General features: G+C 39.8%; 1 protein-coding gene across 1 annotated transcript in view; it reads left to right on the forward strand.

Annotated features, from left to right (window-relative positions):
- The window catches only part of ASPG (asparaginase), a 44,618-nt gene that overhangs the window by 9,600 nt on the left and 19,920 nt on the right, over positions 1 to 15,098 (forward strand). The window contains exons 4-9 of the mRNA XM_036384551.2: positions 864 to 989; positions 2,467 to 2,550; positions 3,547 to 3,673; positions 9,764 to 9,876; positions 11,364 to 11,549; positions 14,514 to 14,627. Of these exons, the coding sequence (XP_036240444.1) occupies positions 864 to 989; positions 2,467 to 2,550; positions 3,547 to 3,673; positions 9,764 to 9,876; positions 11,364 to 11,549; positions 14,514 to 14,627 (750 nt within the window). The remainder of the gene's footprint in view (positions 1 to 863; positions 990 to 2,466; positions 2,551 to 3,546; positions 3,674 to 9,763; positions 9,877 to 11,363; positions 11,550 to 14,513; positions 14,628 to 15,098) is intronic.

Consider the following 15,098-nt stretch of genomic DNA (forward strand, 5'->3'; position numbering starts at 1 on the left):
ATATATCTGCTTAGAGTTCTGTGTAATCCTTTACATGTTACCAAGTTACATCAGAGACATCAGTGTCTCTCCCTGCAGTGTTTGTTATGTCCACCATTCTTCAAGTAGCTGAACCAATCCTTTCTCTTCCAAAAGCCAGCAGATAACTATTCTCACAGGATGAGGAGTGTGATTCATGGCTTTGCATTACAAAAAAATCCCACCTCTTGTGTGGAATTGTATGTAGATTAAAATTTTTATAAAATTCATTTTGATAGTGCATGTGCCTGATAGTGTAAGGGCATTCTCAAAAACCAGCAGGTGAATGTCTCCATTAATGAATAAGAAGCCTCTCCCCCAGGTTCTGCTGTGGAAAGGATGGCTTTCCATCAGAAGAGGGCACTCTGACACTGGCGGTTGCCTGTCTGCCATGGATTAAATGGACTGGTTTTTCCCCTATATTATGATAGCCCCGGTTTGCCTAATCTGTTCCTGTAAATGGTGTAATCCCTAAAGTAAAAGCGGCAACAAGACATCAGACTATACGCCTAATTTGCATATGTTAACATTCCTGTTTAAAGCCATTGCTAAGCTTTTCTTAATTAGGAGTCTTCTGGTTTAAAAACGCTGCATTAATATGTATACACAGAAGAATCTCTTTGACTGTTCCATAATCAGAATTACTGACTCTAGTGCTCAGTGTCCGATTAACCCTTAACTGTATTTAAACTGGAAACAGGGTAAGTTTGGGAGAAGTTGTGTGTGCAGTACCCTCTAAGGCATTGTGCTGTTGCCTGAATCAATGAAAGTCATGCCCTGTGTACCTCAGCTGCTGGTGCCAGGGCATTTCTTTAACATTTTGAAAACTGTCTCTCCACCTGCAGGAGCACTACGAGAAGTACGATGGTTTTGTGATCCTGCACGGTACTGATACCATGGCGTACACAGCTTCAGCCCTGTCCTTCATGTGTGAGAACCTGGGCAAAACTATTGTTCTGACAGGATCTCAGGTAATGGAATTAATTTGAACTTGAAGCAGGAATCCTCATTTTTTGTTTTTATACGCAGAACTTGGCTGTATCCTGATTATCACTGTACAGCTTAGCAGTGCAGGCCATGCCCCTGGCCAGGGTGGATGGTCACAGTGCTGACAGAAATGAGTGAGAAATGATTGCTCACCAGCTGAGGATCTGCCCCATAATTTTATCATTAATGACTTCACAACTCTGTACCAAATCAGACCAGGAGTTCATTATGGCTGGGGCCAGATGCTTCAGAGAAAAACATAAGAGGCTGTCATTGGCCATTGTGTACTAATCGGTTTATATGAGAAGCATTTTTCCAGCCTCAGGTGGCCACTGGTTGTCAGCTGTCTTCTCTTCTTTAAAAGCCCTGAAGCTTAGTATTTTTTACTTCATCAGTTGTTATCTCAACTTACAACACTCATTGTTGCATTCTTTATAATTAAAAAAAATAAACTTAAATCATTAGATGCATTTTTGATCATTTCTGTTCCACAAAGCATCTAATATGGTCTGTTTCCTTTTCTCTAAAGACTACATTTATTAATTTTCATTCTCTTAGTTGGAGATCAGCCCTTTGCATATTGTCTGAGGGGGAGGGGTTGTCTTACTAGAATAGCTTGCTTGAGTGTAAAATACTGCTCTAATCACAAAGGAAAGATGAAACATCACATTGTAAATTTCCCCTCCCCAATCTCATAACTTCCCTTTCACATGTGGTCTATTTGAAGTCAAAATACAAAAGTCTAGGAAGAAGTAGGCTCCCACTTGCTGTCTTGACGTGGAGCAGCCTAGTCGTGATACATCACTCAAGGTTTTGCTTTCTTTTTGGTTTTATTGCTTGGAGATGTATCTGGCATATGATCCAGCAAGGGAGCATGTGATTTTCTTTTTTAATAATTGCTGAAAGAAGCACTCTCTTTTAATAAAGAGGCAGTCTGAAAAGGCATGGAGATCATCACTCAGCAGACTAAATTTCTGTTTTTAATCTTGCCCTTTTCTGTCAGTAATAACCTGCTGGCTCAGTTTTACTATGCTATGAGGAAAGATGGTGCAAGAGAGCTGTTGTGAAGCCCGTAGTGACAGTTCTGTATGTTCTGGGGGTGTTGCTTTTTCTCTCTATCATCACTTCTCCTATGCTCAGTTACTTTTTAACTATGCCTACTTACTAGTTTTTATATTTTTTTTGAACCAGTGTTAATATTCTTAATCACATTAGAAAAATCTCTGTATTAGTTTTTAAGCACTTAAATTACATTACACTTAAATTCTGTTAAGTAGAGAGAGAAGTCTCGCCATCTGCTGCAGTCTAAAATAGTTTGGGCGACGAAGGAAAACTTTTTTTGTCATAAATCATTGTTACATAAATTATTCATGTATTTGTATTGCATAAGCTGGACTCATTTTTTCTGCTGTGTAGGCTTTACATAAGGGCCAGGGTGTAATTCCAGTCTCTGCTCTTCAGGTGCCCATTTATGAGCTGCAGAATGACGGCCGAGACAATCTTCTGGGGGCACTACTGATGGCTGGGCAGTTCGTGATTCCTGAGGTCTGTTTGCTGGGAAGACCATCTAAGAAGCTGCATTTCTCCCTCTAGCCAGGACACAAACACTCACTAAATATCTGGTAGGCAGTAAGGAATTGCACTTAATCAGGAAGATGAATGGATTTCAACTGAGGTAACAGTGCTTGCATGGCAAAGCACGTGCTGGTCTCACATTGGTCATATTCCATTTGCCCATACGCAATCCAGAAAGACTCTCAAGTCTGAAATGTACCTGTAAGTCTGTTTTTTAACTGAATGTTACTTTGAACTTCTCCAGTCACTATAGAACTGGTAGGAGTGTCTTCTAGCTGTGTTCCTGAAGATTGAAGTGTTGAGAGTGATACACCTGGTGAACATGGAGGCACCTCCATAGTCTCAGTACCCTGCTGTGTGTGCTGTGCTGCTCAAAACTCAGAGAGAAAATGGGTCAGGTTACACCTTATTTTACTTCTGCCATGCTTTCAAAGCCAGTTCTTGTAAGACAACAGCAACAGCTGACTGGCCAAGATCTTCATAACTGATAACAGCTTTGAGGTATCTCTTTTCCTTCAAATTGACAAACTTTAATAGACTTGAGAAGGAACATAATGCGTGGTAACTCTTGGAAGTTATCCTCATTTTCACCAGGCCTTTTGTTATGTTTTGGACACTGAATTTATACATAACTGATGAATTTATTAAAAAGCTCACACTATTTCTTTCCTCCATCTCTGAAGTGGACTCAGGCAAATTTGCTGTCTCCTAGAGTAAGCCTCCTGAGAGGATTATGAAACTAGTTAGCTCTTAACTTGAACTTAATTTTGTTCTTAAATTCTTAAACCAATGTGTGACAGAAGTGCCAACACTTTTTGAAAGGGTTAGACTTGTAAACATCTACTAGCCTCTGAGTTGCTTTAAAGATTTAGAAAACACTTTATAAAGGACGGACTACAGTATTTATCTACTGCATCTTTTAATTACTGGCTTATTCATAGACCTGTTTCTTTACTTGTCTTGCAGGTGTGCCTGTATTTTTATAATAAACTGTACAGGGGAAATAGGGTGACTAAGGTGGATGCTGGGAGTTTCAATGCCTTTTCCTCACCTAACCTGCCTCCACTTGCAAATGCTGAGGTTGATATTACAAGTAAGCAACATCATCTCTTAAGCCATGTAATTTATGCTGCATGCAATAGAACTGTAGCTGAAAAGAACCTGTGCTTATGTAGTTGAAACATCGTTTTTAAAGTCAAATATCTTTGAAAGTCCTCTAGCTTGACTTCACTTCATCTGCTCTGAATCTGTTTAAATATTAGTAAGGCTGAGACTTTGTGACTCAACTGCATTTATCTGTTGAATATAGATGTGAGCTAGGCTGACTTTGACTAAAGATCCAGATTAACCAGAGGGAAGTTTGCCCCTGTGTCAGAAAAAAGCTGGCTCCAAAGATAAAATGAGGGAGTTTGGACTGAAAGAACAAAGAGTTTCATCTCATTAATGACCATGCTGTGCTCTGAAATCAGGGAAAAAAGTCATTGCAGAGTACTTCCAGCTTCTAGAGATTCTCTGTTGCATGTCATTGTGCAAGATGTTTTACTGGATATTTAGGACCTGCCTGAACTGCAAACACTGACAGCAGCAGACCTAAAAAGTGTTTTTTTCCCCAAACTTACTCAGGCTCCCTGTAATTTTTATGTGTCTGTTTCTTAAGAAGGGGAAAAGCTACCTGAGTGTTTCAGTACCCATTTACAAAGTTTTTAAATGTTCTTGGATAAATGACACCCTTTCTTTGGAGAAGAGAGACACATTTGGAATCTAGCCAAATGAGGACCTGCCAGAAAACATTAAAAAACATGTGAGCTGCTTTTGTATGGAATAGATATTAAAGAGGAGTAGACTTGGTGACAGTCTCCATTATTAGAAAAAAAATGGGAACAGTTCCTGAATTCTTCAGCCAAGTGCCATTAGTGGCAGTAGGGGACCCAGCCCTGTGCCATGCAGTGTGCCATTCTGAATGGATTCTACTTCCAGAGAAAGGCACTCTGCAACCTGGAAAAATAAACTTCTCTCTTCCACCTAATGACTGGGAGTCACTTAACAACGTTTCAGGATCAAAGTTTGCCACAGCCAGATACAAAGTGAGGAAGCCTGTGAAATACTGTAGTTGCCTGTGAGACATCTCCAGGCAGAGAGTCTGCCACTGTTGTGCTGTGTCAGATGTCTCTGAAATCAGCAGAAGTGCTGTCAGTTGATTGTTGCAGTAAATTGGGGAGAATCTTCTTCCTTGGGTTTTTATGAACTGCATCAAACAGGGTATGAATAAATTCCGTTTACTGACTGATCAATAATGAAATCAAGCTGCAAATTGCATGCTATTCGTCTCTTGGATTTGAATGAATTGTTTTGTGATTTCTTATCTAGAGTAGAAAAATGAGAACGTTATTAAGCACTTCCCTTGGCCCATATTGGGACCTGTTATCTTTTCAGTAAATGCCTCATTGGGATCAGTGGGGATTTCTGATTTAAAAACTGATGGTGTGATAGGCTCTATTTTTATTTGCCTCAGTTGATTACCCAGTTAGAGTAGCATCATTTATCCAAGATGACGGTGTCACTATTGAAGGATTGTTTCATTTTGAAAGAACATAGTTTATAGTAAGGGCAATCTACTGGTGCTGCTTTATTTTGTCCAAAGTAATTGTTTGAAACATCTCTGTCTTGTACAGTCCTTGTATGAAGCTTTCATAGAGACAAGGAACCACTTGGGCTTTTAAAAATAAACCAAACAAATCTAGCATATTTTAACTTTTTTTTTTTCCAAATGACTGTATGTAATATGTCTTAATCCTCCTGTAGACAGGGCTGGCTCTGGCTGATTCAGCACTATAGAGAGCAGCCTGAGGATGCCAGGAGGAGTAGGCCATGTGCAGAAACTGTTCCTCAGGCTCCCTGGTTCTAACAAAGCTGGGAATGAAAATTCCAGGGAAGCAGAAGGGGAGAGATGGCAGGATGGAGGAAGTGGGAGCACAGTGGGATCATGGGTTGGTGCACAGGAATAAGACATTCTGTTCGTGGCTCAGCAAAGCATATAAAGTTAACAGTCTACCTCAGAGCTAGAGGGGAGAGGGAGAAGCTTAGTGCTCTTCCCTCCCTTACCCTTCCAGTTCTCTGCTTCATTTATGATATCCATTTCTTATCCTGTTCCCTTTTTAGATGAGGCTCCCAGTGGATTTCTGATCCTGTAACTGGCTGTGTTCTCAGCCAGATCCTTAGCTTTGTTAGCACTGCATAGGAGTGGTTACCCAGTTCTAGATGAGCAAGTGTATCAACTTCCTTAGGCTTTTCAACTTAGCACAGGAAAATCCTGTAAGAAATGAAAAAATTCTAGCCCACTCCTGAGTAAGAAACCCAGTGCTGATGGGAAATACTTTTGCAACAGAATCAGAAATCTCTGTATAAAATGGACAGTATGAAAATAATTAGAAATATTTCTAAAATTTCAAAGCTTATCAGATAAAATACATTACCTGATTTCTCCCATATTTTGAAAACAGAAGAGACAAGGAAGACTATTTCTCTTGAGATCTGTAAAGATTCTCAGCATATTTTGTAATTGATTGCTTTATTCTTGATTGTTCTAATGAAGCACACATGAAACTTGCTTTGTTACTGTGGCTGGAATTATTTCATCCCACATGCATGTAACTTCTGGAGTGGTGCATGTGTGTGGGACCACATGATGAAAGACAACCTGTGCAGGGGACAGAGCTTGTGTGAGCAGATGTGGCACAGCAGCAAACAGTTAGAAGGCCCTTTTGGGCTCATCTACCCACAAATCTCATTAGAGAGAAGCTGTTAGTCACTGGCACAGTGTGCATCTTAGTTGGTAATTTATATAGAGAGCCTAGGTCATTTATGTATGAAGGCATATACCAGCTCTCTCCACTGGAGTGCTTTTGGTCCCCATCCCTGCTCCCTTCTAAGGAGGCATCTTGGTTGTTGCAATGACACCAGTCAGTTGAAATATTAATTCCCAAAGATGCATGTTGACTGTTTTATAACAAACTGCCAAGAAAGGGGGTCTGTGCTCATTTGCCTCCTGCAGGAGTTTGCAGCCATGGGTTGGCCTGTGCTCCCCACTCCTCAGCTGCTGCTGCTGTGAATCACAGTGAACTCTGGGGCAGTTTATATAATGGTAGGGCTCACCCATAGCCCTGCAGAGAGAGATGAGAAGAGAGCACTGCTGTTTGTCTGCAGCTCTGCAATCAAGAAAAGCTGTATTTCTTGTTTGATTTCATAACTCGGAATTCAGTCACCACTCCTAAGGGAGGTGTCACTCTGAGTTGCTGCTCTCCTGTTATAAGTTGAAACCTGCACTGTGTTAACAGCAGGGGGATTTTCTGCTTTCTGATCTGTGTAGAGTTACTTTTTTTTTAAAGTCAGGTTGGGAGTTTTTTTTGCACTAACCCAATCACCATATTTTGTGTATGTGTGTGAATAACACTGCATAAGATAAGGATGTAATTTTTTGGCAGTAATTTGGCAGTATGATACAACCATCATAAAGTCACCCCAGGATAAGAGGCTGTAGTGTTTGGTATGGAGGGAGAGATTGGAAATATCAGACTATTGTTTATGTGATGGTTTGATTTGGAAGAGTAAACAGAAGGCTTTAATATCTTGAATGCAGTCTCCTTGAATAGAGCAATCTATCCCAAGCCATTATGAATATAGTCTGTAAATAGCCATTACTTCTTTATTTCATGTATACTGCTTTAGGAACGTTCTTTCTGCTGTGCCACACCAGTAGCTAGCTTGTCTTTGTTCCTCACTTTTGAATCCCAATTTACATGATGCATTGTGCTGTATCTGTTAAACTCTTCACAAGCACAGGCCACCCAAGTCAGAGCAGGTTACTGTTTTCTGTGCTGTGCCAAAACTGAGTATCCCTAATTAATCACTCTTACCCATAAGATAAAAAAGAGGTGTGAACACCAAGAGATGCAGCTTTTTGCACTTCACTTCCTTGTATATGAATTTCTTACTTAAGAACTGTTAGTTATTCTTATGTTCATGGGCTCTTTGACTTAACAAAAGAAGAAGATTGCTGTGTGACATGACACAGCAAGACAGCTGGTTTATTCAGTACAATGAAGATGCTCGAACTTACCTATGTGACATAAATACTGTTCCTTTTTGGGGATGTAAGCTTTGAGATGGAGGATGCAAAGGGTGTGTTCTAATTTCTTTTTTCCCCTGCATGGTGTCCTGCCTCACTTACAGCAGTTCTGAGTAAATCTGAGATGAAATCGGTCTTCTATGTATATTTGTTTGTCTTTGGCTCTTGCATCACATCTGCCTTTTCTGCCTTTTAGATTTGTTTGGCAAATGGAAAACTGACATCTGTGGAGTCTGCAGCACCAAACACGTTATGTAGGCTGATGAGGTTCATGACCAAGTGAATGTTAACTCAGGGGAAGGGCAATCTTTATCTTCTTTTTAATATAATTTGGAATTACATCACTATACTATGTCTGCATGCATTAAATTTATCTTGGAGATGTTATTTGGTAGAGTGTACTCCAAGAGTACAGGTATAGGCCTGGTGTAGGTCTGACTTCTGAACCTGTCCTCTGATCTCTTTCCTTGGTCTTCTGTTTTTGGCAGTGTGTTAGTGCTCCATGCCAAGGCAGGTTTCCTCAGTTCATTCTTCAAGTTGGTTGCAGGCATCAGGGATGCTCACAGTTGCCAAACGTAGTAGAATTCATTTGTGAAGTTTTGGCAGGGACTCCTACCTTATGGAGGATAAAAGAAAAGCAAGCTGTGATACAATTTTATTGCCACCCCTTCTTATAGAGGAGGCTGCTTTTAAAGAATTAACCTATTTTTAGAAGGCTTAAGGAATGGATTTATTGCTAAACAGTGCTGCTTCTTTACAGTGCTCATGTTGAATGTGGTTAGCCAGGCCCATGAACCTCATGCAGAACAAATGCACAGGCTCTGCACTTCCCTGGGTTCCTCCTGCAGGTCTCTAAATGGCTCTGGAAAGCTCTTGGAAGCCTTTGAGAGCTACTTGGATAGCTACTAAGTCCAGCCAGGTGGTTTCAGAATCATGCTGGACAGCTTATCAGAAAGAAGCTGCAGAAATGGTTTATATTTCTGTTCTCCCACTCCCAGGGCAGTAGGAATCCATGTGCTGAAGTGTGACTGGATGGATAAAGAAATGCCAGGCCAACTGCTTGTGACCTGGTTAATGGCTTATGGCAGTTTTTAGAAAGAAGAGACTCTAGTTGCTGACAGGGAAGGAAATTTCATAGAGTCTTATAGGAGAATGCTATTTTTTGTCCTGACTTAATGGATTATGTAGTTTTTAGTGGTAGTGTGGCAATAAAGCAGGGCTGAATTGAGGCTTTTAATTTATTCTTGGTTTTTATATTTTTTTTGGAAGTGGCTGTCTGCTGATTGCAAGAAATTGCAACCGTAATTGGTGTGAGTAACTCTCTGCATGGCTGAGAGCAAGTCGGCATTATGCACGCAGATCTTTTATCTGTCTTGCTGCTTGGGAGTTTCTCCAAAATCTCAAAAGCTTAGCTCATGAAGGGAAAGCAGGCAGCTTTACAGCATGATCTATCTTCATGGAGGCACAATCCTCTGAGCTGTTGGCTGCTGTTTGTTAAAGCTCTTCCACTGCCTTGTAGGAGCCGTCAGCGTTACCAATGCTGCACTCCTACACTGAAGTAGTAAAATTTTGAAATCAATAATGCATGACTTGGCTTCTAATAATGCAACACAAACAAACTATTAGTTAAACAGCTGGCTTCTGGCTCTAAATGTATAATCAGAGTTAATTGAATCCTTGCTATTTTATTTAATCATTAATAACTACCTAATAAACTCTGGAGGTGATCAGCAGCAACAGTAACTGCATTTGTCATCTCTTACATCTGAGAAGATCAAGGTCTATTTTTCAGACATGAATCCAGGCTTGTATCAGGCCAACTACATAACAGTGAAGTTCAGGTCAGTGTATGACAAGTAAATATCTCACCTATGCCAGACCAGCTGCTAATTCTTCTGTCTTAAAAGAGCCTTCATTTCCTCTTTAAAAAGTGTGTTGTCTTTCATGAATTCCCTGCCTAAGAACAATTTTAAAAACAGAGTTGTAAGAATCAAGTACTACAAGTGTACTTAATATGATGTCTTAATATTAAATTAAAAAGGCCACTTCTCTTAACAGTAAACTGGGAAACGGTTTGGAGAGCCAATACCAAAAAGAAATTCCGAGTTCACACCAATATGAACAGGAATGTTGGACTTCTGAGGATCTTCCCAGGAATCACAGCTGCTGCTGTAAGTGTCCCCACTTCACTTTGGAAATGGCTGAAGTGATGTTCAAATATTTGTAGGAAATTTGCATTGTTTGGAGCAGTGGTTGGGGTTTGGAGGGAAGGGAAAGCATATGTCTTCTTCTGATAAGCATTTTTTGAAATATCAGGGCATTCAAGCCTATTTCCATATGCCATAAATGATAAAAGCTTTTCAAATATCTTTTGCATAAACTGCCTGGGCTCTGGAACTTAAAATTAATTTCTTATCAGGACTCATAAATAGGTCAAGTGTGGTTTTCTAGAGAGGTGCAAGCCACAGTGACTAGGAAAATATTATCCTGGTGCATATTGAGGCCTATTAATAGATATCTTGTCAAAGAATAGACAATATGGTGGGTGGAGTGTGATTATTTCTACAACTCTTTTTTTTTTAAAGGTTCATTTTGACTCACACTGATGGTTCACATGACCCTCAGCATTCATACAGAGCTGAAAATGAAAAGTGGGATTTTGCTGCTGAAAATGAGAAGTGCAATTTTTTTGCCTTTAGAAATTATTTTGCAGGCTGTGATTTTAGGTAAATTAGTCTTTAAGTTTTTGTCTAATATTAGTTCCATTAAATTGACAGGTCTTTTGTGGCTCTTGCCTTCTTAAATTGAATCCAGTAGTTTAAGCAGCACTCCCCAATTATATCAGTATTCTTTCTAGGTGAATATGAGCAGATGGAAAGACAGAGGGGTGGTATATTTGCAATAAAACACCAACTGCATAGTTAGCCTCATGGGGGTTTACAGTGTGTTGCATTTAGCATATGTGATCAGCAAGGAAATATCTAGGTGGTTGAAAATACATCTTTCTAGGAAGAGGACTTTGCTAGGCATCCTCTGACAGCATTCTCTTACAGCAAGGCACAATATCTACTTCAGTGTCAACTGGCCCAGAATATATAAGTGGCTCTGAGTTAAATCAATTTGGTTTGGGGTTAAAAAACTTCATGCTTTGTTAGAATGTTCTTTCCTGAAAGGTGAAACACTCTGTCTCTTAGGCAGACATTGGTTAACTAAACTCTTTGCTAAAGCAAAAAAATCTGGGCAGGGGTGTGGAGTTCTAATCTCAGTTAATAATTTAACATTTATTTCATAAGTGTAACTGTACCTTTTTGTTGCACCAAACAGTGGTGCAACAGTACAGCCTGTTAATGGCACTTGATCAATAGCATCTTTTTTCACATCAGCTAATGACTGTACAAACCAGTTTATTTTAAAATCTAACCCTCCAGAAATTTTAAAGGAAGCCAGAGAGGAAAAGTCTCATTTTTAAAAAGCTTATTGCACAGTCTCAGTTATTGCAAAAGGAAGCACAGAAGGGTGTAAGAAGACTGTAAGGCATGAGAGCCTGTAAGACTATAGCAGGAACAGACCACTCTTAAAAATGCTGTGCCATACGTGAAAATGTTAAGGATGACCTAACATCCCTTTTGTCTCTGTTCCCTGTCTTGTTTATAACCAGGTAAGAGCATTTCTTCAGCCTCCCATTGAGGGCATAGTACTCGAAACTTATGGCAGTGGCAATGCCCCAGACAAGAGAGAAGATCTGCTGGAAGAACTGAGGAGAGCAGCTGAGCGCAAAGTGGTGATTCTGAACTGCACGCAGTGCTTGCGTGGGGCTGTTAAAACAGTCTATGCTACAGGGCAGGTGAGGGTGGTGCAACCACTTCATTCCCCACTCCTGTGGAAAACAAACATCCCACTGACACTTGCTTTAAACTTCCACTAGTTACAGCGTATAAAACCAGGTTTTCTAACTGTAAAGTTGTTGCTCATAAAATAACTATGTCTGAAAAATCTTAAGCTGGAAGCATTTAAACACATATCTACAAACAATATCCTGTTACTCCTGGTCTGAATAGTCAAAACAGGCAGCTCAAATCCCAAATTAGTGATTGCTCACTCCTGTCATGTGCAGCACTCCAGGATACTTTGCATTAGATCTGTAGTATCTCTCTCAGAGGGATTCCATTGAGCTAAAAGCTAGCTTAGGGGTCAGATGATCAAATAGAGTAGTATTTGATAGGATAACAGTTGCTTAGCTACAATGTAGAAGCATGAAGAAAGCCTGTAGATGCAAGCAATATTCCAAATCCCAGTTCTTTATTTGACTGAAAGTACAACTGAATTCAGGGTGAGATTGGAGAACAGTATCTAAGGAATTGTCTGTATTGAAGAATGGAAATCAGTTTCGTTTCACCCACAGGGGTTGGCTTAAAGTAGGTTTTGTGTACATACTGTTAATATTCAGGGAATTTTGTAGTGTGTTTCTACCACAAGTTGTGTACTAAAACACAACATCACTGGGACTAATAAGAGCACAAAGCTGTGTAAGAATATGTGCTGCATGTATTAGTGTGAGGGAAGCTGGTTTAACTGGCCTTTAGAAAAGGACCAGATATTAAAGAGCCAAGAAGCACTACCAGAGGGTGACTCATCCCTCTGCCTTGGACACCTGGTTTTGTTGGGAGCAACCACTAGTCTGGCAGAGCCAGCCTCTCTTTTGACTGCATGGCAAACCTAAATACCCTGGTCTGGTGCTGAAACCTGCCTCTTTTAGCTTTGGTTTTGACACAGCTTTAGATAGTATCTGCAGAAGGACTGTTTCGAGTATCCAATACAAATGGATATTGTAAGACTTTCTTTATACCTCCTTAGTATCCAAACTTGCTATTTTCTGATATGGGCAATTATTTGGATGTTGGTAAAACTTTTGCATAACTTTATGGAGATGTTTTGAGAATTAGTGGATTTTGCAAAGATCTCATGCTTTGTAGCAAATACTGTAGGAATATGCAGATTATATAGAACAGCTCACTCAGAAGAGAAAAAGCAGTCAAGTCAATAAAAGACACCAAATTTATATTTGAAAAACAACATGAAAATGAACCCCAGGTTTTATGTGCTCTTCTGCTTGAAATGAACTGCTAAAATTTATGGAAAGAAGAAGGAAAACCCCTTTCCTATGCTTTGGTTAAAAGATTCTCCAAGTAGACACTTAAAATGGTTTTTTGCACTCTGATCCAGACTGTTGATATACTGAATTAGAAGATTCTGTACATGTATTATTGAACCACTTTAAGACTGTGTAGAAATGTGTTCCCTTCTGGCTTCCATTTTTTGTATGGAGTTTGTTCTATGTTGCTTCAGCATCAGTTGCTGGAGGCTGCCCTGTTTTCTTGGCATCTTGTGAGAAGAACAATGACCAAGGCAAGTCCTACAAAATTACTTCACACTTGTTCTTTCAATGCCTTCTCCTTTTCATCAGGAACTGCTCGGTGGAGGAAGTATCATGAGTGAATGCTGTAAAGTTGCTGTAATGTTAATTTTACTTTGATTTTTCTTTAAATGAAATATTTCAAAGGTCTTTGCACATGGCTGGGCCAGTTTTTACTCATTTGAGCTAGTCAGGTAGGTCAGCTGAGTCCCTGGCTTCCCTTGAAGTGTTTGTTTTAATTAACTGAATGTCTGGCCTCTGATCCATCTATACAGTAGAAACTTGTAACTGAGGGGACTTTAGGTATAGGAAGGAAGCTGGGAAATCCCTTCCTCCTCCTCTTTCACAAACCCACTGAAAAAGCCCTAACTGTTCTTTGGCTAGCTCTGCAGGACAGAAAGTATTTCTCACCTTCTCTGTATATGGTTTCCCATGGGACTTTAAAAAAATGTTACTCTGGGTCTCCCGGAGGTGGTTAATGAGCTAATTAGGCTCTGTATCTTGCTGAAAATATTAGTTAAGCCACAACAAGTTTTGAAGCTGAAGCTTGTATACAAGGTATTTAAAGGGAAAATGCAGTGCAAAGAACCTAGTTCAAGATGCTTTACTGTGAGGCATGACATTATGGCAAAGAAGGTGATCTGTGATTTGCCCAGGTACAGTTTAATGACAAGAGATCTGAAATCTCCTTTGTCTTTGCTGTCTTGTACACTTACAAGGCTTGCTGATCATAGCAAAGATCCTTCTTCTTTTTGCTTTTGTTCAGACATTTTATTTTTTAACTACCAGAAAGATAAGTCAAAAGGTCATCTTTTTCAGTTGTCTTGTCAGAACTGTGTAAATTACATATTTTAGTTGTATCTTCTAAATCATAGACTGCTAGCACAGCCTGCAAGAATCTGAAAGCACTCCTGCTGTGAGCATGCTGTAGTGCTGGAATTCATCCAAAGTAATGCCCCATAAAAGAATGGTAAATATGTCTGTGTGAGAACAGCCTACTTGGCAGTGTTCAAAATGCCACTGGGTTAAAACAGAGTAACTGCAGCTTTTCAATAAAGGGAATCTGACAACTCTGCAGATAGCTGATATGGACCTGTAACCTTTCCCTTTTAGCATGGTAAGCGACCGTGGCAAGCATTTGGTGGAATTCTTCAGTGCTATTGCAGGAAAAGGAATTTAAAGTAAAAGTCATCTTTATTCAGGTTTCTCTAGAATTTGCTTGGTATTTGATAACTAAAAGTACAAAAATTACAGTGGCAGTAGGAGGAGCAAGAGAGTGGAGGCTTGGCTGCACACTGCATTCTGTGTAGCTACTCATCTTCCAAACACCTTTTCTGCATGTGCAGGTATTTCTGAATGCTATGCTAATTAGAATCATTGTTCCCTTTTATTCAGACTCTCGCTGATGCTGGAGTAATTCCTGGAGGTGATATGACACCAGAGGCAGCCCTAACTAAACTCTCATACACGCTCAGCAAGGGAAACCTTAGCTGGGAGGAGAAGAGGCAGGTAAATATTTCAGTGTGACCTTGAAAGATTTTAAGTTTCACATCTACTGTGCTAAATTCTGCTTAGCTTCATACCTTGAGCTTCTCTTGCATTTAAAAGCAGTTGGTTCCAGAACTGTAATGTGAAGAGCCCATGTTTTTGGTTTTTTTTCTTATGGAAAGTAGTATTAAGCAAACAAATGTATGAAGATAGGGAGAGAAAAGAATTTTCTGCATAAGTCAGGTGAAGACCATAACTGAGTCATAAAAATGCCATCTTTAAATGTTAGTAGTCTAGCTTGGACACTTTGTACTGAAAACTCTATGTGGAAGTTCTTATGAGAGACAGAATCCCAACCCTACTGAAGTCAGCAAAGATCTTGCCACTGATCTTAGTGTGGTGAAGATTTCATCCCAGACTCATTCACACAAGGCTTATTCTGAAAATAAATATTGCCTACAGCCTCTTCCTTTACAGCATTACTCATAACAG

This window comes from Molothrus ater, chromosome 6 (genome assembly GCF_012460135.2).
Source record: "Molothrus ater isolate BHLD 08-10-18 breed brown headed cowbird chromosome 6, BPBGC_Mater_1.1, whole genome shotgun sequence".
In the NCBI taxonomy this organism is placed as follows: Eukaryota; Metazoa; Chordata; class Aves; order Passeriformes; family Icteridae; genus Molothrus; species Molothrus ater.